This window comes from Pholcus phalangioides, unplaced genomic scaffold (genome assembly GCF_987345545.1).
Source record: "Pholcus phalangioides strain wild (caught in Gottingen) unplaced genomic scaffold, Ppha-v1.0 ptg000029l_1, whole genome shotgun sequence".
Taxonomy (NCBI): Eukaryota; Metazoa; Arthropoda; class Arachnida; order Araneae; family Pholcidae; genus Pholcus; species Pholcus phalangioides.
In genome coordinates this window covers 1,325,116-1,353,090 of record NW_028301619.1, presented here as the reverse complement: position 1 = coordinate 1,353,090, position 27,975 = coordinate 1,325,116, and the positions used below count along the sequence as shown (strand labels likewise).

General features: G+C 38.4%; 1 protein-coding gene and 1 non-coding gene across 4 annotated transcripts; one reads left to right on the top strand and one right to left on the bottom strand.

Annotated features, from left to right (window-relative positions):
• Positions 1-73: 73 nt before the first annotated feature.
• On the bottom strand, positions 74-25,723 carry LOC149067558 (uncharacterized). 3 transcript variants are annotated; one of them, XM_089252472.1, is made up of 5 exons: positions 25,620-25,723; positions 12,164-12,301; positions 8,617-8,705; positions 4,885-5,000; positions 74-370 (listed from the first exon to the last, which is right to left on the bottom strand). In XM_089252472.1, the coding sequence occupies exons 2-5, from the start codon at positions 12,280-12,282 to the stop codon at positions 209-211; spliced, it is 486 nt and encodes a 161-aa protein (XP_089108598.1). In that variant the 5' UTR covers positions 12,283-12,301; positions 25,620-25,723; the 3' UTR covers positions 74-208. The 3 variants fall into 3 exon arrangements, with proteins under 3 accessions (XP_089108598.1, XP_089108597.1, XP_089108599.1); XM_089252471.1 differs by lacking the exon at positions 25,620-25,723 and adding an exon at positions 22,384-22,619; XM_089252473.1 differs by lacking the exon at positions 25,620-25,723 and adding an exon at positions 21,542-21,706.
• Positions 7,313-7,386, top strand: TRNAT-GGU (transfer RNA threonine (anticodon GGU)). The gene has a single exon. It is a non-coding gene; the product is annotated as a tRNA-Thr (tRNA).
• Positions 25,724-27,975: the final 2,252 nt, after the last annotated feature.

Sequence of the window (27,975 nt, the reverse complement as noted above, 5' to 3'; positions counted from 1 at the left end):
TCTAAATTTAAAATCCAAGCAATAATAAAAATAAAGATTCAGCACAGAATATAATTGAAACGTGGAAAAACTGTTCAATTTTTTTTCCCCATTTTATTCCTGGAATATTTACACGAATTTTCACAGCCACGTGCAGATGAGAAATGATAAAGGAACATAAACAACAACAACAACGAATGAAAAAGAACAAATGGCTGAAAATAACTATTCATTTGCGTGGGAAAGTCTTGATTCCCAGAACACAGACGCGTGTCGACCAAAGAGTATCCGTGAGCTTTTTCTGGAAATCCGCCTCGTGTTTGTAGTTCCCGAATTTGGTATGACTCCTACACACTTTTTCTCGGATTTTCCTGTAGCAGTTGAAAAATGCCTGCAACAACAACAAAAATGTACAGATATTTTTAGATTCGGAGTTAATTGGGCTTTTTTTCAGGATTATGCTACATAAATGTATTATTAATACCCGAATTGTATAATGCAACCGCAAAAAAAGTCCTGGGCGTTTTACGTAGGCGTATATGTTTTTCAAGGTTGCGTCTTTTTATAATTTGGGAAAGTTGAACGTACTGAGATGAAATGCGTGGGCTTCGGGTTGTTATTATGAAGTTTTAAATCTGGAAATTTTTCAATTTAGAAAAGGAAATACAGGGTGGGAAAAAAGTTCGTAGAAACTTTGAAAATAAATAAAAACCGGAAAAATAACCGAAATTAAAAACGGTTTGCAGGGTTGGCATCGCTAGGTCGCGGGAATTTTTTTAAGACAGGAAAAAAATTAACTAAAAAACAACCGATAGGTGGCGCTGACGTACACGAGTCGAAGAAAAGATACGCAAATAACGAACAGAATGCCTCCGAATCGTTTATTACAGTAGTATGTGTTCTTTCCACACGACCACCACCACAGGGGATAACACATTGCAGGCGGGTCACGAATCCAGCAACGGCAGAGTGCAGCAAGTCCACATACACGGTTTACAACGGTGAACTGGTTGTGGATTAGGAGCTCAAGTTCTTATAACCGTCTTTGCATATTTCCACAGAAATCGCTCATACCAGCACCACCTATCGGCTGTTTTTTGTTTTTTTTCTTTTGTCTTAAAAAAATTCCCGAGGCCTAGCGATGCTAACCCTGCAAACCGTTTTTTATTTTGGTTATTTTTACAATTTTTATTCTGTTTTTCACCGTTTTTTCACCACAGTTTCCCACCCTGTATATAACAGTTTAAACACACAGCTGAACAAAAAAAATTTCATATTCTTAAAGAAATTTTGATGGTTATGACATTGCCGTCTTAACGCATGGGCCCACCCGGACACGGCCCGGAGGCCTCAGGACAAGAGGGTCTCACCATGGGTGAGATACGGGGGACGAATGCCCCCCCCCCCCAGCGTCAAAGATAAATCCGATTGATCTAATATACTTTTGCGTATATATGAATTAACATCATCATCGTGCCCCTCCCCTCAGCAGTCTATCTCCGCATATGGGAATCACAAAAATGAAATCCAGTGAAAAATTTTCTAGAGTTTACAAGGTAGGGCCTCAGAAAAACCACTTGACTCGGGGACCCATGAACATGGGTCGCTCTTGAGACGGCCCTGGTTGTGCCCTCTAGTTCAGGGCTACTTCTTCATGGGCATCTTTTTCCTCAGCCACCTCGTTGGGCATTTTGCCTGTGGTGGCCTCGTATTTGTATTCAGAAATTTTTGCAAAAAATTAGCAAATTTGCCGTAAATTGCATTTTTTTTGGCTACATTTAAGTGATATTCCGTATTTAGGGTCGCAATTTCCCGCATTTTTCTCGACGAGATATGATGACGCCAAGTATGAAGCTGTAATTTTTATTTGAACTCATAAGGCCGGGATTACACTATAAAAGTTCGGTAAAAGATCTTTTACAAAACTTGAAAAAACAACAGAAAAGTCTATTAGTTACATTCGCTCGAATATAACCGATACGCTTAATGGTTGCATTTTTCAATTTTTATAAAAGAAATACTCTGAAATCTTTGTAACGTAATGCCGGCATAAGAATATTACTAGTATCAATGACACCAATTTCACAACTGATTTGCGGACCACCTTTGTCATCGTCGAGGTGCGCGGGCCATAGGTTGAGAAACACTGTTGTACGGTATATTGGGGCTGCTAATTTCAAAACTGGATGTTTGCCGAACTGACTCTAGTTTTTGAGATAATACGTACTGTCAATACTGTGATTTGTATGCTGCTTATGTATTTTACTATTGAAATTTAATTTTCACTTTATCTCAAAAACTAGAGCGAATCTGACGAAACCAATTCCAGATTCGGAATCAGCACTCCAAAATCACTCTCAAATCACTGAAATATCTTTGCCAATATGATTTGCTGTATTTATGTATAAAGCAGTTTTTTTTTAACGTGATTTGTATGCTGCTTATGGTATCACCATCGACATATAGTTAGGAAAAACAGTATTATGAACGCGGGTAAACGGTTTATGTCCGCATTTAATGCTGTTTGTCTCAACTTTCCTCCGTTTTTCGAATATCTCGATGAATATTGCACTTAGAAACGTGGAATTTCTTTCGTTGGCATCAGGAGAGACAGGGGCAACAACTTCCTAATTGAGTTTATGGGCACACGGGGACTGTATAAAAAGTTAATATTTTTTTATTTCAATAACCATACAACCCCTTGTAATATGAATGACATATCTAAGTAAACTGAAGAGACAAAAAAACTGGTACAGGCATGCGTATGCAAATAAAGAGATATGGAACCAATCAGAGAACGGCGCTGCGGTCAGCAACGCCTATATAACACAACAAGTGCCTGGCATAGTTGTTAGATCGGTTACTGCTGCTACAATGGCAGGTTATCGAGATTTAAGTGAGTTTGAACGTGGTGTTATAGTCGGCGCACGAGAGATGGGACATGGCATCTCCGAGGTAGCGATGAAATTTGGATTTTCACGTACGACCATTTCACGAGTGTACCGTGAATATCGGGAATCCGGTAAAAAATTAAATCTACGACATCGCTGCGGCCGGAAAAAGATCATGCAAGAACGGGCCTGACGAGAATCATTAAACGTGACAGACGTGTAGCCCTTCCGCAAATTGCTGCAGATTTCAATGCTGGGCCATCAACAAGTGTCAGCGTGCGAACCATTCAACGAAACATCATCGATATGGGCTTTCGGAGCCGAAGGCCCACTCTTGTACCCTTGATGACTGCACGACACAAAGCTTTACGCCTCGCCTGGGCCCGACAACACCGACATTGGACTGTTGAGGACTGGAAACACGTTGCCTGGTCTGACGAGTCTCGGTTCCAATTGCTTCGAGCTGATGGACGTGTACGGGTATGGAGACAACCTCATGAATCCATGGACCCTACATGTCAACAAGGGACTGTTCAAGCTGGTGGAGGCTCTGTGATGGTATGGGGCGTGTGCAGTTGGCGTGATATGGGACCCCTGATACGTCTAAATACGACTCTGACAGGTGACAGGTACGTAAGCATCCTGTCTGATCACCTGCACCCATTCATGTCCATTGTGCATTCCGACGGACTTGGACAATTTCAGCAGGACAATGCGACACCCCACACGTCCAGAATTGCTACAAAGTGGCTCCAGGAACTCTTCTGACTTTAGACACTTCCGCTGGCCACCTAAATCCCCAGACATGAACATTATTGAACATATCTGGGATGCCTTGCAACGTGCTGTTCAGAAGAGATTTCCACCCCCTCTTACTCCTTCGGATTTATGGACAGCCCTGCAGGATTCATGGTGTCAATTACCTCCAGCACTACTTCAAACATTAGTCGAGTACATGCCTCGTCGTGTTGCGGCACTTCTGCGGGCTCGCGGGGGCCCTACACGATATTAGGCAGGTAACCAGTTTTTTTGGCTCTTCAGTGTACTATATACGTTATATGGAAACTTTTTCTAATTGGAAATATGACTATACGATGACTATACCAGTAAAATGCCGTACGCTCCTGTTACCTATGCGCCCTGTATACTTTTGCCAACTATGAACGTCAATCCGGGGCGTACGCAGTATCGACTTTTGCAGGGGGGAGGGGACAAAAGGCTTCTTCCCTATAAATTTTGAGTTACCACCCTTAAAAAACATTTAAGTTAACAGAAATTCGTTAATATTTCAAGTACTTTTCAGAAATGCGTCGCTGGCCGCTTAAATATTCTGGAACTGTGCTCCGCGTAACTCAAATGATCCGTAATTAAGCTGCGGACTACTCTAATGGGAATGTACCTATCTGGCCATACACAGCATACGCCCTATCTGGGAATGTGCCACGGGTAACGAGTGATGTAGAACTGCACCGGGGGCCGATTAAACGCTCTACAACCGTGTCGCGTGTCAATCAACGGATCTTTAAATGTGCCACGGACCCCTTAAGTGTTCTGGAACTGTGTCGCGGGTCACTTTACTGATCTGTGAATGTGCCACGGACCTACTTGAGTGAACTGAAAATATGTCACGGACCGCATAAATGCTCTGGAATATGTGCCACGGGTCACTTAAGCGATCTGTAAATGTGTCACTTAGTTCATTTTTACAATATTAGGTTTGAAGTGGCGGACCACATTTAGTCCGCAGGCCATGGGTTTAGCATATATATGGCTTAAGCGCGGGTCGCAATTAATTAAAAAAAGAAGAAATTTTGAGTTCTTCAAATAGCATTGAAATTAACAAAAATTGATTGTAATAACAAATAAAGGTATTTTCTTCCGAAATTAAAAAGAAATTTAATATTTTTGCATCGAAAAAAATTGTTTTTGATCGTGGGGGGAGGCACAAGCACGTAATACTTTAACGGCCCCCAAAGAGAAATATTCCTGGAATTTAGATTCTATTATCACTTACTGTTCGGACAGCGCATTTGGTCTTGTAAGCCAGTTCGTTCGTCAGATACGATAACAGCTTGAAGGACTTCAAGAAACTTTGGCCACATTTGTGAAGGGCAATCTTATGGCACCCATCTGAAACAATAGAAGGCAACAAATAAACCAAAACAATCGATCACATAAAAACGATTGACTTCTTTTTCGTGATTTTTAGGGTTCTGGAAATTTTAACTTCCGCACGTGTTTGTAGAAATACAAGGCCACAACAGGCAAGATGCCCAACGAGGTGGCTGAGAAAAAGATGCCCATAACAAATATGGATGTCAGATGTTCTTGCACGCGCCTGACGGCCGTATTCACCGACAGAGTTTAACTGCAATTGCCGGTTAAAAGATTAGAGATCAAAACGGATTTGGTTAAATTCTCGGGATTTTAACCAATCCGGAAATTCAGAAAAAATGCAAGAAATGTTTCCAAACCTGGTGGAAATTCAGAATAATTGCAAGAAATAATCCCAGAACTTATGTAAATCCAAAATTCTAGAATTGATAAAAATTCAGAATTGAAGAAAATTCACAATAAAAAGAAATAAATACTTCTAGAATTGATAACAATTCAGAATAAATGAAAAAAATAATTCCAGAATATTAATGAAAATTCAGAATGATGAAAATGAAAATTTCGAACTGAAGAAAATTTTAAATTGATGAATTAAAAAACCAATCAAAATTAGGAATTAATAAAAGAAATTGTCTGAGAACTTACCAAAATTCAGAATTGATGATTTGAAAATCATAAAAATAATTGACATAATTACAGTACCCATGAAAATTCAGAATAAATGAAAGAAATGATTCCAGAATTAGTTGAAGTTAAGAATAAATTGAACACTTCCAGAATTAATGAAAATTCAGAATAAATGATATAAGTGATTCCAAAATTGACTTAAAATTCAAAATAAAAATAAAGAAACCCTTTCAGATTGATGAGAATTCAGGATCAGTGAAATTTATATTTCCGAAACTGGTGAAAATTCAGAATAAATGAAAGAAATCCAGAAATGATGAAAGTTCAGTATTCCAGGATTGATGAAAATTCAGAATTAATTAAAAATAATTCCAAAATTGGAGGAAATTCGGGATTCATGATAATGAGGAAAATTCCATAATTATTTCTTTTGAGATGATAATGCAGATTTTTCCAGAATGGATGAAAATTCAGAATTTACAAAAGAAAATAGTATTACCGTAAATACGGGGTTCCCCAAAACGCGGAGCTCGGTGTGACCACACCCGTCGCACACCTCTAAGGGTGACTTTGTATCTACAAGCACTAATTCTTGATCCGCTTCTAATTTTACACTAATTCTTCTGTATCTAGAAGCACTAATGTTTGTTTTTTGTTTTCCTATTTATTCATTTTTTTAAGTGGACTCAACACAATACATAAAACAATCAAAACAACTGTGAAAAACACAAGAAATGACAATACTATGACACAGACACTCTGCGACCCCAAGGGACTGGAAGTCTTCCCAGTGGGTCAATATAAATTAGATTAAAGAGTTTATTAGATTATACGCAACTTGTTAAAGTACTAATTGATTAATATTTTATAACATCATACATACAGGGTGATTCAAAACTCAACGTACAAACTTTTAGGAGAGGTAGAAAACACAAAAACAAAACAGAATCACGTAGGAATGTATGACCGGAAACCCCAAACCGATCAGCTCGAGGATAAACGAAGATGCAGGAATGACAAGCCAATAATCGGTGGAAAAACTCTTTATTCAGCTATACTTTACACTAGGACAGTACGTGTGCACGTTAAGTTTCGCACACAACAAGTGCTCAAAATTTTTACCGTCCACAGTTTTTTCCTTTGTGATACATTCCCACGTGATTCTGTTTCGTTTTTGTGTTTTCTACCTCCCCTAAAAGTTTGTACGTTGAGTTTTGAATCACCCTGTATATATTTTTAGATTTTTTTTTTAAAGTAAACAAAGAAAACATACATACATTTAAATGCAAACATAAAATTACTCAGATATAGATGGCTTTTTTCTCAGCCAGAGATATCAAGGAAACAGTTATTTTCCGGATATTATGCTGAGGTGAGCGCCTCACGACACAGTGCGTGAAATTAGGAAGGCAGATTCATGTGTCTCCAGTGGTGTAGATGGTAGCATGCTTACCCGGTATGCAAGAGGGCCTAGGTTCGAGTCCCGGCGGAGACGTGATGACTTTTCTTTCCGAGCTCACCTCAGCATAATATCCGGAAAATAACTGTTTCCTTGATATCTCTGGCTGAGAAAAAAGCCATCTATATCTCTCTAAACCGTCCCACCCGGGGGCCATTTCCTGAAGTTAAGAGAGGCTACTAATGCCTCTACTTCAGCGCCTCACGACACAGTGCGTGAAATTAGGAAGGCAGATTCATGTGTCTCCAGTGGTGTAGATGGTAGCATGCTTGCCCGGTATGCAAGAGGGCCTGGGTTCGAGTCCCGGCGGAGACGTGATGACTTTTCTTTCCGAGCTCACCTCAGCATAATATCCGGAAAATAACTGTTTCCTTGATAAAATTACTCAGTTGAATTACACAGAATTCACGTACAATCACATGCATTTTTCAGTTGCTTAACAGAAATGGTTATATTTTTGAAGTTTTTAGAATGAATTATTTTATTTCTGTTGTTTTATGCTCTATTATTTTTGTAGTATATGGATTCTAGACTAGTATTTATTGAGAATATAAATATATCGTGATTGTGGATCTTATATGTTATTATTTGTATGATTATTTGCATGGTATAGATTCACTATTTTTAGAGCGGCATATCTATAACTCCTTTGGAATAACGTTTTATTTGTTTTCGGCGCTTGATATATGTTATTCAATCTAGCTGAGGTTCTATATTTTGTTTTTAACCATTTCTTTATTAAGAATGAAAATTTTATTAGCCTATAAATATAGTTTTGTCTAATAGCTTGTGACATTCTGTAGTATAATTGTTTGCTGTGGTGTTTGTTATTCAAGATCTTATTTTATTTATATATATTATCTTTTTTATATACATATTTGTTTGATAAGCACTTCCGAATCTGATTTATTTAAAAATAAGTACAGCTAATAAATACACGGAATCCAATATTGTACAGGGAGGGGGAAAAATTCCGTAGAAACTTTAAAAATTCATAAAAATCGGAAAAATAACCAAAATAAAAAACGGTTTGCAGGGTTAGTATCGCTAGGTCGTGGAAATTTTTTTAAGACAGGGGAAAACCTCAAAAACAGCCTATAGGTGACGCTGACGTACACAAGTCAAAGAAAAGATGCACAAATAACGAACAGAATGCCTCCAAATCGTTTATTACAGCAGTATATGTGTTCCACGTGACCACCACCACCACCACAGGGGATAACAGATTGCAGGCGAGTGTCACAAATCCAGCAACGGCAGAGTGCAGCAGGTCCGCATACACGGTTTACAACGGTGAACTGGTTGCGGATTAGGAACGCAAGTTCTTATAACCGTCTCATTTGCATATTTCCACCGAAATCGCTCGTACCAACGCCACCTATCGGCTGTTTTTTGAGTTTTTTCCCCTTGTCTTAAAAAAATTACCGTGACTTGGCGATGCTAACCCTGCAAACCGTTTTTTATTTTGGTTATTTTTCCGGTTTTTATTCATTTTTATTTAGTTTTTACAGACTTTCTGCCCACCCTGTATATCTTCCAACTTACTTCTCTCCTCTTCGTCCTCTGCGTAGTTGTCGAAATCGTCGGCCCAGAATAGTTTGCTGCCGCCTTGATGGTGGTGATGGGAATGACTCCTAGAAAAATTACATTGTTTAGATGTGAATTTGCCCATAACATAAATTTTTCCTTGAATTTTGTTTTAGCATCTAATACAAACAAAGCATGCATACATACAGAGTGTCCCACAATCGACTGACAGTTTTCAAAATTTGACAGCAAGAAAACGGTGACAGATATTAAAGTCATTCTTGCGGAATATAAATGTGCAAATTCAGGAATTTCAGATAAGTTATTCATGTTGCAAGGGGCTGTATAGTTATTAAACATCAGGACAGAGCAACAACTTTGCAATTGGGTTTTTGGGAACAGGGTGTCCATATAAAAATTAATTTTTTTTATTTTAATAACTATATAACCCCTTGCAATATGAATGACGTAGCTGAAATTCTTGACTTTGCACCCTTATATTCCGCAAGAATGACTTTTATATCTGTCACCATTTTCTCAAGGGCCGTAGTGTCTCTTTTCGAGGCCCCGGGCAGATTTTTTCTTGTGGGGGGGGCCCTTCTTGAATGGGTTATTAGTATGCAAAATAAGTGTAATTTTTTGGGGGCCCCCTTGTTCGGCTTGGGCCCTGGGGCAGTGCCCCGGTTGTCCCAGCCCAGTTACGGCCCCGGTTTTCTCGCTATCCAATTTTGAAAACCGTCAGTCGATTGTGGGGCACTCTGTATATAGATGAATGACTCTTGACATACAATACGTCTTATCCAAGTATGATGTCACTCTCCGCTATCCATACGAAGGTTTCAACAGCTGTCTGATGTGCGAAGATTAATTCAGGAAAGAAAGAAAATGCAACTGCCGTTGCGGGGAATCGAAACCACGTCCTCTCACCTCTCGCTTACCGGACGAGTTAGAGAAGACGCTAGACCACTACGCTACAGGGAAACAAACTTAAATCTTTCCTTAAATGATATATAATACGGTTCCGTTCAGCGTACACGAAAAGATCTACGAAAAGATTCTTGTTCGTTGCCCTTATAGAGTAGTGGTCTAGCGCGGTCTCATCCGGTAAATGAGAGGACGTGGGTTCGATTGCCCACAAAGGCAGTTGAATTTTCTTTCTTTCCCGAATCCATCTTCGCATCAGCCGGCTGTTAAAACCTTCGAATACGTCTTACCCTTTGTGTCTATGGACACCTCAAACGTAACTCGAGTGAGACAAACAGTGTTAAATAAATAATATGCTATGTTTCATTAACCCATTAAAAATGATAACTTATTTGGAGGCAGTTCAACGAGATATGACTGAACAGTGGGCCACGGGCGATTCAACTTCTCATTTCTCCTATTTATTTCCTATTAGTCGAGTGCGACCGGGCAGGGCCGCAACTACATACTCTGTCAGCCGGAGCAAGCACTCATCTTGGCGCACCGTGTAATTCAGAAGGATCAGTTAAATCAGGGATTCTTAAATTATGGGTCGCGACCCAAACTTGGGTTGCAGGGGATTTAGAGATGGATAGTACGAATCTACACTTATAGTCAGGGATTCTTGAGGTATTCGTTATGACCCAAACTTGATCTACATGGGCTTCCCAGATGACTCGCATAAATCCTCTTACAGCCAAGGATGCTTGAGCTATGGGTCCCGACCAAAACTTGATTCGCATGGGTCCCCGATATGGAAACGTACAAATCCACTTACCACTTTGAAAACAAATAGTTTCATGGGTCACGACGCGCTGATCTTGCTGCTGATTTCTGGCCGCGGCTGAAAAAAAAAAAATTTAAGAACCCTTGTAAGAGTTAAAGGGTGAATTCGGCGTCCCCTCTGGCCCAGCGCCGGGGGCACCAGACCCACCTGCTTCAGCCTAGTTGCGGCCCCATCACAGGGCCTTCCACTCTCAAACAAAAATAAACCGGGCCACGGGCTTCTAAAGGTTGAGAACCACTGCACCATAGGAGCACGCGATCACAACTTATCGTTCGGAGTTGCTGACTAAAAGTTATTTATCATTTTAGTTAGTACTAAATGAGACTTATTTCAAAACACTAAATGCAGATATAAAATGTGATAACTAAGTCTAAGAGGCAAAGATGAAAGCGTAAAACGAGATGAAGCCGAAAGCCATGCGATAACATAATGAATGAGGAAGGGTGCCCATCACGTAACCAGTATTACACAAAAGGATAAGCATTCTCAAGTTCATTATGGTGGCATAAACGGAGATGGACATGGTCTCCCCCCCCCCCACCATACTAAATCGGGGCTCCAAGGCTGGGATCTTTGGTGGCCTCCTGGACCAGACTTTTTATGGACCCCTTCCATATTGAATTTATAGCGTGAAAAAAAAAAGAAAAGAAATGGTAAGAATTGTCCGGGACCCCAGGGCTGGAGTCCTGTCAGCCCCGCCCTTGTGGGGGGCCATGGAGATAGACTTTCAAGTCTGGGAGGGGGGCACGATGATGATTGCTGAGGAGCATGATGATGCCAATTCATATATACTCGTATATAATAAAACCTCTCTACAACGATACTCGATATAACGATACTCTGTATCGTTATATCGATGTTTCACTGTACATTATATTAGTAGGCTCCTCCAGTAACACTGGGGCTTGCACCCCCCCCCCCCCCCGTGTTTCTTCCCATGTACGGCAGAGGTATTTAAGAGTATTAAGTATATAAAACAATATGTGTAACGAGTATTTTATATATTTTTGCACATATACATTCTTTTTCTTAATAATAAACTCGAAACTAGAAGGAAAGCACGGAATTTTCACATTGAAGACGTATGAAATTGCCAAGTATGAATTCCAAGTATTGAGAAGTGTGTATGAATTTTCCATGTTTCTAAGTGCGATATCCGCTAAGATATTTGAATTCAAAAACCAGAGAGAGAAAAGTTATGAAAGAACAGCAACACCTCATTTTTATGCGGTCCTTTCCCAACTTTTCTCCGATTTTAAATTCGAATATCTCAGCGAATATTGAACTTGAAGACTTTTTTTTGTTGGCCTCAGGAGAGACGGGGCAACAATTTTATAACTGAAAGTTAGAGGACATGAGAACCGTATAAAAATGTAGATTCTTTATTTCGTTACACACTGTATTTTCACTCTCAAAACTGATACAGCGCGATTTTTGAACGCGTTTTGACCATTTTTTAAATCGAAGCTATACCTCTACGATGGACGGTTGATGAGATAAAGGCCGCATTAGCACTTACAGGTGATACAACCGAAATGAACCCCGTCGTTACCAGAAGGCTAAAATTATCTAGACACAGGGCCGCAACTAGAAACAAAAACTGTTGCCCGGGGGCAGGTATGAACTTCGGTGTTCCCTCCTCGTAATTTTGAATGGATGAAGAGTAAATTTGGAGCCCTTCCTGGTCTTCAGACGCCCTGCCTTTTCCTAGTTGCGGCCCTGTCTAGACATTTTTGGTCTTTTATAGAACGGGGTCATGGGCATCTGCTAGGCCTACGTATACGAAAGGAATTCATTAGAATAGAAACGACATACCTTTGCACCAATTCACTCAACGTTCTATCTTTGTGTTTCGATAGAATCCTTCGGCCATGCGTTGATTGCAGGAGATGCACCAGCAGAAACATTAGAACCGCGTAATGATGCGGCTTCATCTCGAGATCAAAGTGTTCACTGAAGTAAACAAAAAACAAATTAAATATCAGATATACTGTAGATAGGTATATTTTCGAAATGCCGTAAAGAAGTGAATACCACTGCAGAAACACCGCAGTACCGTCTTAACGTATGGACTCACCTGGGCACCACCCGGGGGGCTTCGAGAGAAGAGGGGCTCTCACAAAAATTTCAACTGGTTGAAATTTTCGAGAATTTTCTGTCTGGGGCCTTAAAACAATCACTTGGTCCGCCGGGGGCCCACAATGCTCTTAAGACGGCTCTGAATACAAATACGATCTTATGAAACCTTATATAGCACGTGCCGCTTATTAGAATCCCGAATAATGTTACAATTCGGATATTGTTACAATTTTTACAGACAAAATGCCCAACGACAGGATCGTAGCCAGAAATTTTGGTCGGGGGGGGACCAAAGTGATAGAAAAATAGATTTGGCCATCTTTTTCCCTTTTGTCGGTCATTTTCTCACATTTCGGGGGGGACCAGACCCCCAAGTCCTCCCCCCCCCTCGCTACGTCCTTGCCCAACGAGGTAGCTGAAGAAAGATGCCCATAAAATATAAATATATCATAACATTGTTAAAAGTTGGTTTATAGTTATCAAGATTTCTGTTTATGTTATCAGTTTGCTGTTATCAGAATTTGCTGAAACAATTTATCCAATACGTAGGAAGGGCCTCACTCCTTGATGAAGGGAAGGGTCCTGGATAACACAAGGGGAGGCCACGAGAAAAAATACTGTTTGAATGTGGCCACGGGTAAAAAAAGGTTAAGAAACACTGCCCTATATCATCTTAGCTAAAAAGATTTGAACGAAGTGAATTATTTCTTCACAAAATTTTATTTTTTTAATTTTAAATTTGAAAAAATAAAGATTTGATGACATTTATATTTTTAACGCATTTTTTGAGTATCAAAAATGAAAAATATCTTGAAAATTCCAAGAAATGAATGCTCGAATCCGAAATACAGTCGGATCCCCTTTTAACGAATACCGCTATAGTGAAAATCTCGTTTCAACGAACACTTTTTCTAATCCCCCAGATAGGTTTACATAGGAACAATGCAAAAACATGGAATTCCTTTATAACGAAATTTCGTTATAACGAAGTGATTTCTCCGGTCTCTTGGAGTTTGTTACAACGGGATTCGACTTGTATATAGTTATGGTAAAAAACTCAATAACTCAAACTGAAAAATTCGCATTTTATAACAGTATAAGTAATAGGAAATGCGAAATAATCAAATGCAGTGACATGATCGAATATTTTGTGACCAGTTTGGGGTCATTCAAGTATTACGTCAGCACCGATGGGAGGTTGGGGGGGAGTTTCCGATTTGCTGATTTTTGATGACAAGGGGTGGGGGTGGGGGTTTGGATGATGCTTACGTCATCAACCAACCTTTATAAAAATATGAAATAATCTTAATAACATTTTACTCGGTGCGCCAAAACCGCCAAAAACCTTCGGCTACTTTGTGGGCACCTGAACTAATATTCTCCCTAATAATAAGTCCCCCTACAGATCCACTTTAGTGATCTCTATATGTTTTGCGGATCCTTCAAGTGCTCTTTAAATGTGTCCGGGCCGCTTACGTGCTATGGAGCTGTGCCGCGTGCCGTGGGGGTAACTTCGGCGATTTAGAACTACACTGGGTGCCGTTCAAGTGCTCTAAAACTACGCCACGTGTCACTCAAGGGATCTCTAAATGTGCCACGGATCGCTTAAGTGTTCTGGAACTGTATCGCGGGTTACTTAAGTGATCTGTGAATGTGCCGCGGGCCTACTTCAGTGATCTGAAAATGCGCCACGGGCCGCTTAAATGTTCAGGGATTGTGCCACGGGTCATTTAAGCGATCTGTAAATGTGTCGCTTAGTTCATTTTCACAAAATTAGGTTTGAGGGGGCAGGCCACATCAGATAACCTTCAGGGCCACATTTGGTCAGCAGGCCAAGGGTTTACCATATAAGTCTTAAAGAAAGTGGGTCACAATGAATTTTTTAAAAAGAAATTTTGAGTTCTTAGCCTCTGCAAATAGTATTGAAATTAACAGAAATTGATTGTAAGAGAGAGATTATGATTATACATGTAAATATGGTTAGAAATTTTAATGTTTTTAAAACAATACTTTTACATTAAAAAAAAAGTTTTCGTCTGGGGGGGGGGGCGCACGAACCCCCCATGCCTCCCTCCCGCGTAAGTCTCTTATCCCACCAATATGCGTTAGGAGGTAGGGGGCAGTGCTGACGAAATTTTGCTGTCGGGGGGAGGGGGGTCAAAAATGGCTATAAATTTGCTGACGTAATACTTGAACGGCCCCTTTTGTATAACAATATAATAGAACTGTCCCGTTTCTTATACGAAAATGGTCATCTAATTTGCATCTGGGTTTGTTCCGGATGCAGTTATGAAACGGTCATTGTTACCAAAAAAAACAAGTCCCAATGTGATAACATTAAGCGACGTGCACTGTTTATTCACGCATTTTTGTCCGTTTTATTTGGACTGCATGGGTGTATATAAGTTGAATTTTCTACTTATCCGAAAATATAACATCTTCAAGGTTTCGTCAAATGACATTCTGCATATACATATATCATTTCACAAAAATAAGATGCGTACGAGCCAGGGGCAATGGCTTCATGAATCGTCATTGAGAAACCGTAACACCCCACTCATACCTGACGTCATGCAAATTTAACGAGTTCTTGTCTAGAGGAAATCCCATGTTATTACTCATGCATCTCTTATCTTTTCCATCCACACCCAACATCAAGGAGCAGAACGTTTATTTGTGAATCAAACACATTCATATCCAACCGCCAACCCGTTTTCTCTTCCCAGATCCAAACCCGCTCTAAACAAGGAGGAAATACGGTAAAAGAAATAAAAAAAACACGCGAGCGAGAGGCGATGGTGTATAAACTGGCAATTTTTCCAACAAATCTCTTTCAACACCTTCTTCTGAGAGGATAATAAAAAGAGAGACAGTCAGGCAGCAGCACACAGCATCAACAATATCAATGTATATACAACGCGGGTCGTTGTTTCCTTTCTGTTGAGAAGTGGCGTCACGCTAACACGTGCAACAAACTGAAGCTAATTGAATGGTTTCTAGCGATTCTTCTTGAGTATAACATATACGAACTGCGCGGTATGCGGTTACATTTCTAGTGAACATCGCGATGTTTACTGGAAATGTAACCGTCGCGTCGATTTCATTGTTGAGATACATCTTGCGCAGTTTACGATCAAACTGAAATCAAAATGCCCTTAATATTACATACAACAGATCTTAACGAAATGAAAAATAAGAGGAACAAAGTGCTTGATGATTTTGCCTCGATCAAAGCGGCAGATCAGCAATCAATGCAGGCTTGTTAGGTACGCAAGACAGTGCCGTCTTAACGCATGGGCCCGCCCGCGGGCCTAAAGAGAAGAGGGGCCTCACAAAAATGAGATCCGGTTGAAATTTACCGGGTAACGGTAGGGCCTCCGAAAAACCACTTCGCCCGCGGGCCCATTATACTCTTAAGACGGCCCTGACGCAAGATAGAATTTTAGAGTTTAAGGATCATCTTGCTATGCAGACAACTCAACTTTTCAGTTTAAGAATCATCAACTTGTAGTGCAGAGAACTAGCAATCTTTGTTTAGACGGGATATCTGGCGTCTTCAAAAACCTCTTATTCTAGCATTGATAGATCAGATATTTTGTAAAGTTGATTTCTCAGTGGAATACTTTTCTGTACCCCTTGATTTGCACCTACTGAAAATCGGAAGAAAGCCTACTTCATTAAAAAAGTTACGATATTTTAAAGGGTGTTTAGTTTTACAATGCCGTGGAAAGGGTTAGATTCATTCTATCCAATAACATGCTCAATTAGTAAGTTAATGTCCTCTTGTAGTTGTATGACTATGACTAGGTATGAAATTTCAACTTCAAAAATTTGAAATAGTGAAAAAAAATTGATAAAATTAGATGGAGAGAGTAAAACTCGACACGTTAACCTACTTAGAAAAAAAGCAAAAAACTTATACGGGATATTGCTAAATATTCGTTGGGAACACGTTAACGTTGATGAATTGGCATTTACTTACACCCCCTTGACCAAACACGGGAAGAACCAGGGACCCACTATGATATTCCATAGCAGTTAGCTATATTTTATTCTAATTTCTGCTTTGTTCTGGAACATATTCCACGGAAATTAGCAATCTCTTCCTGCACCCCTCCCCTCTCGAGTCCGTACATAGACTAACTTTAGTAAATCCTAGAGCATATTAATATCAAAAACTTTTGAAATAAAAAATGTATTTTTGTGGGAAATTCATGAAATGTTTATAAATTTTCCTGTTCCAAAATTGTACTTTTAAAAACTCTAATTTTCTGTTAGTATGACAGATATAAAGTTTTAGGCCACGTTGAATTTTTTATACTCGCATGGATACACGGATATAAGAATATTCCTTGCTTTGTTTACCTCTTGTGAAGTCAAACAAAAGAAAGTCGATATACTATTATGTATTGTTATCATGTGTTGGGTCGTTATTCTTCTCTACGAGGAAGACTTCCAGGTCCAGGCTATAAGAATCTTGTATGATGATTCTCGTCGGGTCCATTCCAGGAAACATAAACAGATTTAATCTTGGCAAAACTCAGATATTCATCCTTTTCTCTCCATCTTTCCTCTTATTCCAGGAAATGATTGGATCCTTTTCTTTCTCTCTCTCAGAAACAAAAATAAATATGGACAACGAGTTCTCAGAAAATCGGTCACTCTGTCTCCTTGGAGAATTCCTCTTCTTTCCTTTGCATCCATCCCTTTGCTCTCGAAAAAAGGCTTCTTCAGAGATATTCCGGGAATACATACACGATTCCATTGAACGACGACATGGCGCCCGACGTTTTCGATGGCTTTTTATCATTATTATTATTATTGTTATTTTTTTTATTCCCGCGTTGTGTTCTCCTATACTTCGGAAGGTTTTTCCATTTCTCTTTGTGGCGTTGATTGATTGTGAAACTTATTCATAAACTACGAAATGGCATTACCCTCAAAAAAGAGGTGGAACTATATCCGTCATTAATGTATGATGATACAGATCGATGTGAATTCAAGTTACAGTGCATAAGAAAGAGGAACACACCGTATTGTATGTAATTGTGGTTTTGCAGATATGCTCTTTCATCCATGAATGAAAATTTTTTCGTAAATAGATTATCAACGGAATTGAAAGGCATGAGTACAGCTGCAGTATCTTCAGATTGACAAAGTAGAAGCTTTTATGACTGGAAGAAGAATAGGATAATCGACAGTAATTCCATGCCAAAAGCACAGACGGCAATCGTTCCTTTAAATTGAAAGGAACACTCATATTCTTAACATTTTACGTCAGTGACCATTTTGAAATGGTATGAGAATCACAAGTGCAAATCGAAACGTTCTCCATCTTAAAAAAATACAAATCGAATAATAATGGGATGATCAATGACGACTTTCCATCTCTTCGCGAAATACCAAATCAACAATCATGGCAAGACGTTACAGAAGTTTGAGTGGCAAACACAAGTAACACATAATTAGAAAACACAAAGTTTGACAGGCCACAGTTCTCGTAAGAAAAAGCAAAGAAGAAGGTCGCGTCCTTGTTCGAGAATCCAACAACCTTGGTCATGACTGAAGATTAAGAGGAAATTATTGCAGGTTATAATTACTATATCATAGAATCATCAAGATGGTAGTTTTAGAAGTTTGTCAGCGCAACTCAACTGTCTTCATGATAATCCCTCCGAAGAAAACGGAATTGATTGCTTCAACAATAAAAAAAGGAAAATATTCAAACACCCACTGTGTGCGAGAGGTGAAATTACGAACCGGTTCTAGAGTAATAAAACAAATTTTTTTACTAATGCCAGATAAAAATATTAAAATCGGGGAAAAAATGAATTACTCATGACGTCTTAGGTTTGGCGATACTTATTGGCGTAAAAAAAAACCAACATAGTTCCACCGCTATACAAATAACGCGGTATATATTGTATTCCATGTGAAGTTACCAAACTCATTTCTAAAGAAATTGACCGAGGGCAAAAAAAAAGTGCAATTTATTGTGAATTAAATTTTCTATAATGAATCTATGACTAATTAGGGAAGATTTGTTTAATGGTAATAAAATACACACGGAAAATATTAAATTAAAAAAATATATTAAATTCAATTGAAAAGACTGGAGCCGTAACGAAAAAAACGAAAATTTGCTCTGTCCGCCGGGGAGAGCACCAAATTTGGCTGCCCTCCCCAGTAATTTTTAACGAAAAAAGAGTAAATGAAGCACTCAACGCCTTTTCTGGTTCAGCGCCCAGGGCAAAAGACAAGGGCGTAGCGAGGGGGGGGGGGCCTTGGGGGTCTGAGCCCCCCCCCCCCCCCGAAATGTGAGAAAATGACCGAAAAAAGGGAAAAAGATGGCCAAATCCATTGTTCTGTCACTTTGGTTCCCCCCCCCCCCCGAACGAAATTTCTGGTTACGCCCTGGCAAAAGACCCCCCCCCTTCTTTAGTTGCGGCCCTAGAAAAAACATTATGGATGCTTCGTTAACAATAACGAACGTTGCAATTGCGTTGGCCTGTGAAAATAATAAATAAATAATTTAGGATGGATTTTACAAGCAAATACATTCGTTGCTTTATTCAAAGATGACACTCGATAAGTTTAAAAGAATACAGAGACCCTGCTGGCTACTTTTATTACCGCACTACCTCCCTGTCGTAAGAATCTTGACCCCCTATAGGGCCGTAATTAATCTACCTCTGGGCTTATGTGTGCGTGTGGTTCTATATTCCCTTCTTTTTTCTACTTTCCATCTCTGCCTGGAACAAGAGTCTAGAGAACTCTAGAAATCACGTTCAGGGACCATCAAATAACGCCCCTTTTTTCCCAGAATGAATTTTATGGGAAGTCCTCTCTCGTGGAGGATCAGTTGCAAAAGCTTGTGTGTCCGAAAGCCACTTACTCTATCCATATTATTCGACCTGTTTTTGTGCCTTTGTTCTGCTTGTGTTCTTGTACATTTTTTAAAAATATATTTTGATTTATTACAGTGGATCCCGCTTATAACGTTTTTCAAAAAACCGCCATGAAGAAACGTTGCAAGCGGGCAACCGCTTTGAATGGGAAATCTTAATGAGAATTATACTTCTGAAATCTTAATTGGAGTTGAGACCCCGACAATAAATCGCACTAAGCGAGAAAACGGTATAAGTGGGAACGTTATAACCGGGATCGACTGTATTTATCTATTCAAGCATAAAAATACATATTCAGTTGGAGGAATTATACCCAAGGAGGCAAGAAAGACTCTTATTGGATATTTAATACACACACAAATCAATGAATATAAAGTACAAATGATGCACAAAAATATAAAATAACTAGGTTAATTCTATAATATATAACTATAATACCCGGCGCTGCCCGGGTTTTCCTCAATTACTGGAAGAATTGAAAAAGTGACAAACCATTGTAAAGGCACGTGCATGTCTGAAACGCATTGTTAGGAAACCCCGGTAACCGAAGTAAACATTCCGAAAGTGACTGTTGGGGCCCAGGAACCATTGTTGCCCGACGATTTTTCGCCCAACTTTTAAAGCAGCCTATCGTTCAATCCCGTTCAATCGTTCAGAGGGAGATGTGTTTGAACACGCGCACACAAATGCACAATAATATCTTCTCTCATCAACTAGGCGCGAATCTATGGGGGAGGGGGGGGGGCGTTGATCGACGTATGGCCACCCTATTCACAGTGTAAAAAAAAATCACCCCTCCCAATAGCGAGCTCTAGATCCGCCCCTGCATCAACTGCTTACTTTTTATGATTTTTATAAGCAATTGCTTCTGTATTCACACTGAGCTCACTTTGTAAATTAAAAAAAATAACTTTTAGACATGAAGATTGTTGCATCACGAAGGAAATTTCAATCATGACGTCCACAAGGAGTGAAGTGAGGATGTTTTGTGGCTTAAAATTAGAGGAGGGAATATTTTCATTTTGAAATATTAGGCCTACTACCTGCGGGGCCTAATTCTGTGCATTGTTCCTTTTTATGTAGGGCCACTGATGTTCCTATCAGGCACGTAATTTTCGCTAACTGTGATTTCAAACATTGATTCTGCATGACATGAGCAATTACTGCACTAAATGCTATTATTTTATTTCATTTTATCACGTAAGTTTTCGATCATCCGTACAGGCATTATAGCCTCTAAATGGTAAATATGTTTTACAAAAATTAATTTTAGTGCTTTCTGTAAGTGTGAAAATGAATAAATTTTTGATTTGAATTAGTCTACAACAGAAGTTGGCCAGTATGAAAACATTGGATGAAATTAAAATTGCCTTTGTTCTAAGAAAAGTTTTAAGCGTGCAAGAATTTGACACATTGAACTTCTGTTTCTTGACATCCATTACTGATCTGACCAAAGTTAGCTTTCAAAGATTCAAAATTTTTAGAGAGAGAGATTCTCCTATCTCACACAACTCAATTCACTGATACAGCATTTCACAGAATTGCAACTTAAACTAGTTTGAATGGTGGCGTGTTTCTACAAACGTCTCATAAAACTTATTTCAGCTTCTTACGAGCTATTGAACTTTGTAAATAGGAAGATAGTAGAAATTTCTGCCTTTGTTATGCAAATTTTAAGTACCGTTAGTTTTGCCTGAATGAGAAATGTGTTTGCACTGCCGTTGCAGTAGGAAAAAAATCAACCTAAGTAGTTTTTAGTATTATCTCTGAATGAAATTTTAGGTGAACATCATGAGATTTTTTTTAACGTTGATGTCCGATCTATTTACAAAAAATGGGTGGTTTATGGAGAAGTAGCAGCATTATAGTAAGCTTTCTCTATTTTGATTTACAATCAAAAATATACGGAGCCCGTTAGTTCATTCAGCGATTCACAGCCAAAAATTTACGGAGCCTGTTAGTTCATAAAGGAGATTCACAACCAAAAATTTATCACTTTCTAAATCTCATGAATGAACAAATTTTTATCATTCTTCTTGAACTGGCTAAACACCTGCTACAAAATACAGTGAGACTTGCTTCGTTTCACGTGTTTACATAACAGGAATTATGTTTAGCAGCGTAAGTTGTTTTATTTATACCGTTAACGTAAATACGTATGTTAAAATAGACATATTAAACGCAAATATATTAAACTAGTACGTACGTCCGATTGGCTGAATTGATCACCTGCTTCTTTACAACCAATCAATCACTTCATTTTATTTATGTTTCCATACAGCTTACAGCACACAGTTGATTATCCACGTGACATCGCAATCGCTACGAATTTGAAACGGTCACGACTTGCGATAAGATTCCCCTCAAACACCTGTCAAAACCTTATCTTACTCTTGAACTACTTCACTTTATCACTCACAATATACACACTTGATACGGGAATAGACTGAATATATTTTCCAGAAGTTTTTTTTTCGGGATCATGATCCCGGATGGAGTAAAAATAACAAAAATTTCTGTGTTGTCCTATCCCATGTTGACATTTTTTTCCTTTATAATGCATTAATAATATTACATATAAGTATTAATTATTCGTTTTTTCGTTCGGGGTATATGCTTTTTATATTTTTTTATATTTGACATCCATATTTTTTATGGGCGTATTTTCTCAGCCACCTCGTTAGACAATTTGCCTGTTGAGGTCTTTGCGTTTGTATTTGTATAATTCATAATAAGTAGAAACAAAATTTTTCACGAAAATTACTTATTTCTGAATATTTAATCTTTCGTTTAAAAATTTGGTATAAAATTCTGAAAAATCTATATATATATATTCTACAATTTTAATTTTTCTTTCCTATAAATTATTCAAATTAAACAAGTAACGTTTGAGACGCAATCGCTGATTCATTGGATTACTCGTTACTTATCCCCCCCCCCTCCCCCTAAAGAAGAAAAGAAATTAAGGAAAACGGGGGAAATTGTGAAAAAAACAGCAATAAAATAAAAACAAACAAAAGTTTGTAAAGTTCAAAAAGCGTGGCTTACCTGTAACAGGACGATAAGTCAACCTGTTTTTTAATCTTTTTCCCCCTTTTCTTAGAGAAAATATAGTAATATGTATACAAAAAAAGGTGGGGGGGGGAGCAAAATTTGGACCCCACTTAAGCTAGTGGAGCAAATCGAAACGTCCGCTTTACCAGCGTGGTTACTTCATGTGGAACAACAAGTTTCTTGACTTCTCTTCTCCTCCAGCAGATGAAGATTTGAGATTTAGGGTTGCTCGCGAGGGAAAGAAAAGCAAGACAAAATAACGTGATGCGATGTTTTGTTTTGGCGTCCGAATTATCCCGCCAAAACGGAGAAAAATCCTTCCAAAATAATCCTCATTCCTTTATTCATGATGTTCGATGCAATAGGAAAAAAAAAAAGACATACTCGACCCGATTTCATACATCTATTGCAATATAAGAGAAGAAAACTCTAATGGAATCCACATCTTTATTATTGTATACAAAACACACTTGCGATTCTTATTGCCTTCGAATGGCACAGAAAATTTTACGGTTTTTTTGTTTTTTTTTTTGCGCTTTTATTTATTTACTTTTATAATTTTTCATTTTTAAGTAAAAGAGAAATTTATATAAATTCGGTTAACACGTATTAGTTCCCGTTCTGGGTTTTTAGAATCATAATTTTTAAGCTTGGACCGATAGGACCAATAGGATTTTTTTGAGAAATGGAATTTTTTAATGAAATATTTCAAAAGACAAGCTTATGAAAATTAATCTATGAACATATCACAATATTATTTTTACAGACTTCAGTTTTTTTAAATTGTATATATTTTTACCTTCATATTTTTGCGATCGATTATTTTTTTAATTATATTATAACCACCGAGTATTTGAAATTATTAATGATTGGAGCTCGGATTATATGAAATATCATCCGATATATATTATTTCCATATAATAAGGGCTCTAGTCATATATAAATCCAAATACCTCGTACAAAAAAGTATAGTCACAAAAAAATATCCCCACCTATGTAATATACTGTACCTGCATGAATAGGCGCCGAAACCTAGTGGCTGAGGCCCTTTGAGCGCCCCCCCCCCAATAATTTCTGAAAAAAACAATGCAATGCACCTTCTCTCTCCTACATATGCGTTTGAGTCCCGTATATACGGGACGACCAGCCACTTTCAGGCCCCCTCCCCCAATATTTTCTTCACGTCGCCTGCTCTGCCTGCCTTTTTATTTAGGAAATTTTCATTTTGTAGCTGCTCAGTAACGAAATACCAGTAACAAAAGAATTTCGACGCTATTTCTAAAAAAAATTTAACACTTTTGTCTCTAAAAATATCGTTACAAAAAAAAAAAAGAAGAAAAAAAAGAGGTTGATATTTGGAGAATACTGTATTGCAAACGGCTCTATTGATTCACTAAATCCCACCTGCGAAAAAAAACCGACGTGATGAAAATATTATGAGCAATATTTATTTGGAAAATGATAAGAAATGTGATTTGAGCTTAAATTAACCTTCAAAAATATGCACTTTGTCTGAAAATTCTCTGATTTTAGGCATTTATATGCATTAATGCTATAAAAGACCAAAATATGCAAATGCATATGTGCATTTTGAAAACATCTACTTTTAATTTTGCATGGAGATTTTTTTATGCATATTTTCTCATTTTTGGTTCATATTTCGGAACTTTTAACCTTTTCAGGATTTTTATTGTATGCATTGGATTTTTAATGCATATTTTGGCATTTTTAAGTTTATATTTACATATTTGTAGAGCATATTTCGCCACTTTTTTTAATGCATATAATCCGGGCTCTAGTAATGACTGTCTACAAACACTTTCTAGTATGGCCCCCACATCCTGAAGCAGGGCCCTTAGGCTGGGCCCCCGACCAGACTTTAACGGGGCCCCTTTTATGATGAATTTATATCGTGAAAAAACAAAAAAATGATTAAAATCGTCCCGGCCCCAGGGCTGGAGCCTTGTCAGCCCACTCCTTGTGGGGGCCATGCTTTCTAGCGCACATTATAAATTTACAGAATGAAGAAGAAACTGATATATTACATGAGCTGTTTTGAAAATCGAATTCAATTTCGTGAAGGTTCGATACTTATTTGAAGCTCAAAAATTGAGTTTTTACGGGATTTTTGGATGGAGGAATTAGGAAAGCATTAATGATTATTCATTTACTGACAGAAATTTTTAGGTTAAAAAAAAAGACATAATGCATTAAATTTTCATTGAAATATTTAAAATTTCGATTCCGGTTGTAAAATCACAATTCATCGTAAATTGATGTTTTGATTGAATTGGTATCTCGATGCCGATTAACTGCCTAATTATTAAATGTATTGGTTGATTAAATGTATTAATGGTTTTTAACCATCATAGTAATGACATAAAATGTGAGGAATATTTTATTCTATCGAGAAGTTGATTGATTGATGCAAATTTGACCCCCCCCCCCCTTCCCCCAGGCGTGGATCTAGGTGGATGTGTTGTGAGGAACGATTTATTGTTTAGGTTCGTTGAATTGTCCCGTATTTTACGATACTATACATTTAATCCGATATTAATTGAATAATTAAGGATTAACTCGCTTTTTGTAGAGTAGAAGTTACTCAAATGGGTGACATAAAAATAAATGATAATTATAGATACGGATTTCGTGATATAGTTTAAAAACAGTAATTATCAGGATGATTATCCCATGAAAACTGTTCGGACATTAGGTGATCGATCAAAAAACAAGAGTGAATCCACTCGGTTCATTTGATGCCAACCACGGTTATTATGAACCGGGAAGAAACAGAAAAACTTAGGAAAGGGAGTGGAAACACAAGGTAAGGGACAGCAGCAGCAGGTTTGTGCCCTGGTAAACCAGCAGACATGGGAAAGTGGGGCTTCATTGTGAAATCTACAGGTTGAACGAGTGAGGAGGTTCCACAGGCCTCGATGGCGCTACTCCTCCCACTTGTCCGAAGGCATCTATTTTCTCCCATTGACTAAGGTTTAAATGATAGGTTCTTAGGTAATACCTTTTAAAGAAAATTTTATGGTCTTTCTGTTGTATACACGCGCGTGTGTCCAACTGGTTCTATATGTAACTCCACCGTGAAAAAAGTTGGTTTTTTTGATGATTGGAAGCGTTCCGGCGGAAGAGAATTACAACGTCTCTTCTAATAGGAAAGATTTAGTAGTACAGTATATCAATTGCAGAAGGTAAATAAGCCACACTGATATATTTACCTGAAATACTATCGTTGATAGTTGCACTTTAGCTGGTGGGATTTGAGAATGAAAAAAGAAGAGCACTTCTTTAAGTAAAGAAAAATGCATACAATGGACTGTTGGGATGAGTAAAAGTGAAAGAAAGAATGGAGATCTCTATCGTCAATGACGTCACAGAAGTGTTATTCATAGACTGTTGTGTGTTCTAGGTGGGGCATCATCGAGGAGTGGTTTAAAAAGTCGAGCCATTGCTACGCTAATTGCTACTTCATAACCAGTTTTTTCTCTTTTACCTTTGCCTACTAGTCCCTTGCTTAATTTCGCTTATGCATGTATTCTGACGTTTTTACCTCTATTCATATTCATTTCTGGAACGATCTCTTTTTCTTCCCTTTCATTTCCAAGAAACATTGCAACATGAAACCTCAAGATTTCAATCGCATCATTATGCAGTACCATGTTTGTTGCTTTTGTCGTTTTTTTTATTCACCCGCTTCCTTCAATTGCTCTCATTTATTAACCCGTACTCACATTTGTGGTTTTTAACCATCATAGCAATGACATAAAATGCGAGGAATATTTTCCGTCCTTGGAATTTCCTATCGAGAAGTTGATACTGATGCAAATTTGACCCCCCCCCCTCCTCTTTCCCCAGGCGTGGATCTAGGTGGATGTGTTGGGAGTGACGATTTATTATTTAGATTCATTGAGTTGTCCCGTATTTTAAGGGACAGATAAATTTTTTTTTTTTTTGCTCATTTTTTTGGCTTTTGGTAGGGGCGATTGCCTCCATCGCCGTCCTCTGGATCCACACATGAGCCAAGGCAGACATCTCCAGCTGCAAATAAAGCCGAGGCAGATACCTTCAGCTGTGAATGGAGCGGAGACAGACATCTTCAGCTGCGAATTAAGTGAAGGCAGACATCAGATGTGATTGAAGCGGATGCAGGTATCTTTAGCTGCGAATGGAGCAGAGCCAGAAAACATCAGCTGCGAATAAAGCTGAGACAGATATCCCCAGCGCCGAATGAAGCTGAGCCCGGGACGGATTAACCATTAAGCAAAATAAGCACGTGCTTAGGGCATCAGGAGAAAAGGGGCAGCACAAAAAATTATCAAAATCTACTGTTTTCTTATGCACAATTTTTTTTGCAGCATGCGGCCGAAAATCTTAGAATTTTTGATTGATTGTATAGTTGAAGACCTTCATCAAAAGGATGGCAAAAATGTAAAAAAACTAATAACATTGCAAACTACAGATTACTAATTCTCACGAGGTCCTCGTGGCTGTGTCCGGACGAGACCCACGTATTAAGAGTAAGCCAAGTTCTACAGAATAAGGACGAACATAAATATGCGCAAATCTTTGAGTCATCAACTGGATCAACTGCATGGTTTCAGAGGCGTAATTTTATCGTCAATTATTATTACTCGTGTGCATAAGCGTATACAGAATTTTCTCGAGGGGGTTTCAGATTTTTTTTCCTTCTGACGGGGGTTTTACTTTTTTCCCTACAAAATAACGCTACAATCTTGGCTCGGGGGGGGGGGGGGTCCTTTGCTTACGCAAATGCTCGTGTGAGACAGTTTCCGTGTCCCACTGGCGTATATAAGCTGCACCAGCAGGGACGGGCTTAACTATTTTGCGGCCCGGTGCGAAAACAGCTGCTTTGCGGCAAAACGAAATAATTTTTCAAGATCCTTTTGATGGGGCTGAAATAAGACTCAGCCCCGGTTGGGCCCATGCGTTAAGACGGCACCGGCCTAGGGGCCGTGTTGCAGGATGTGGGGAACCATAATGATAGACAAATCATGAATAATGATGAACAAATGAGCTGAATGATGAACAAATCATGAATAATGATGAACAAATGAGCTGAATGATGAACAAATCATTTACCCCATACGATTTTTAATGCACAACTTAGTTTTTGAATTATGTAAAGCGCCATCTATTAAAGCATTTTTGCAAATTCAAACAGGATGGAAAAATTTACTTTAAATGATTAAAATGGAGACTAAAATAAACTTACTCGTATACAAAACAGTTTTTAATTTTTCTCTTTAATCAAATTTGATAATTAATTCAAAAAATAATTAGTTCAATTAATCTTTAATTTATTAACAGAGCATTTATGTTTTATAAATTAATAGTTTAATTATAGTGTATTCTTCTTCTTAAGGCCGTCTCTATAAGCCGTTGAAATTGCCCTGAGGGCAGGTCTCGGCGAAGAAGTCCTCGCATTTCGCATATTATATTCTTCTTCTATTACCAATGTCATTACCGTAGAGACGGGCTCAACTATTTTGTGGCCCTCCGAAATAATTTTTTCAAGACTCAGTCCCCAGGTTCCGATGCCAATGCTATTCTCGG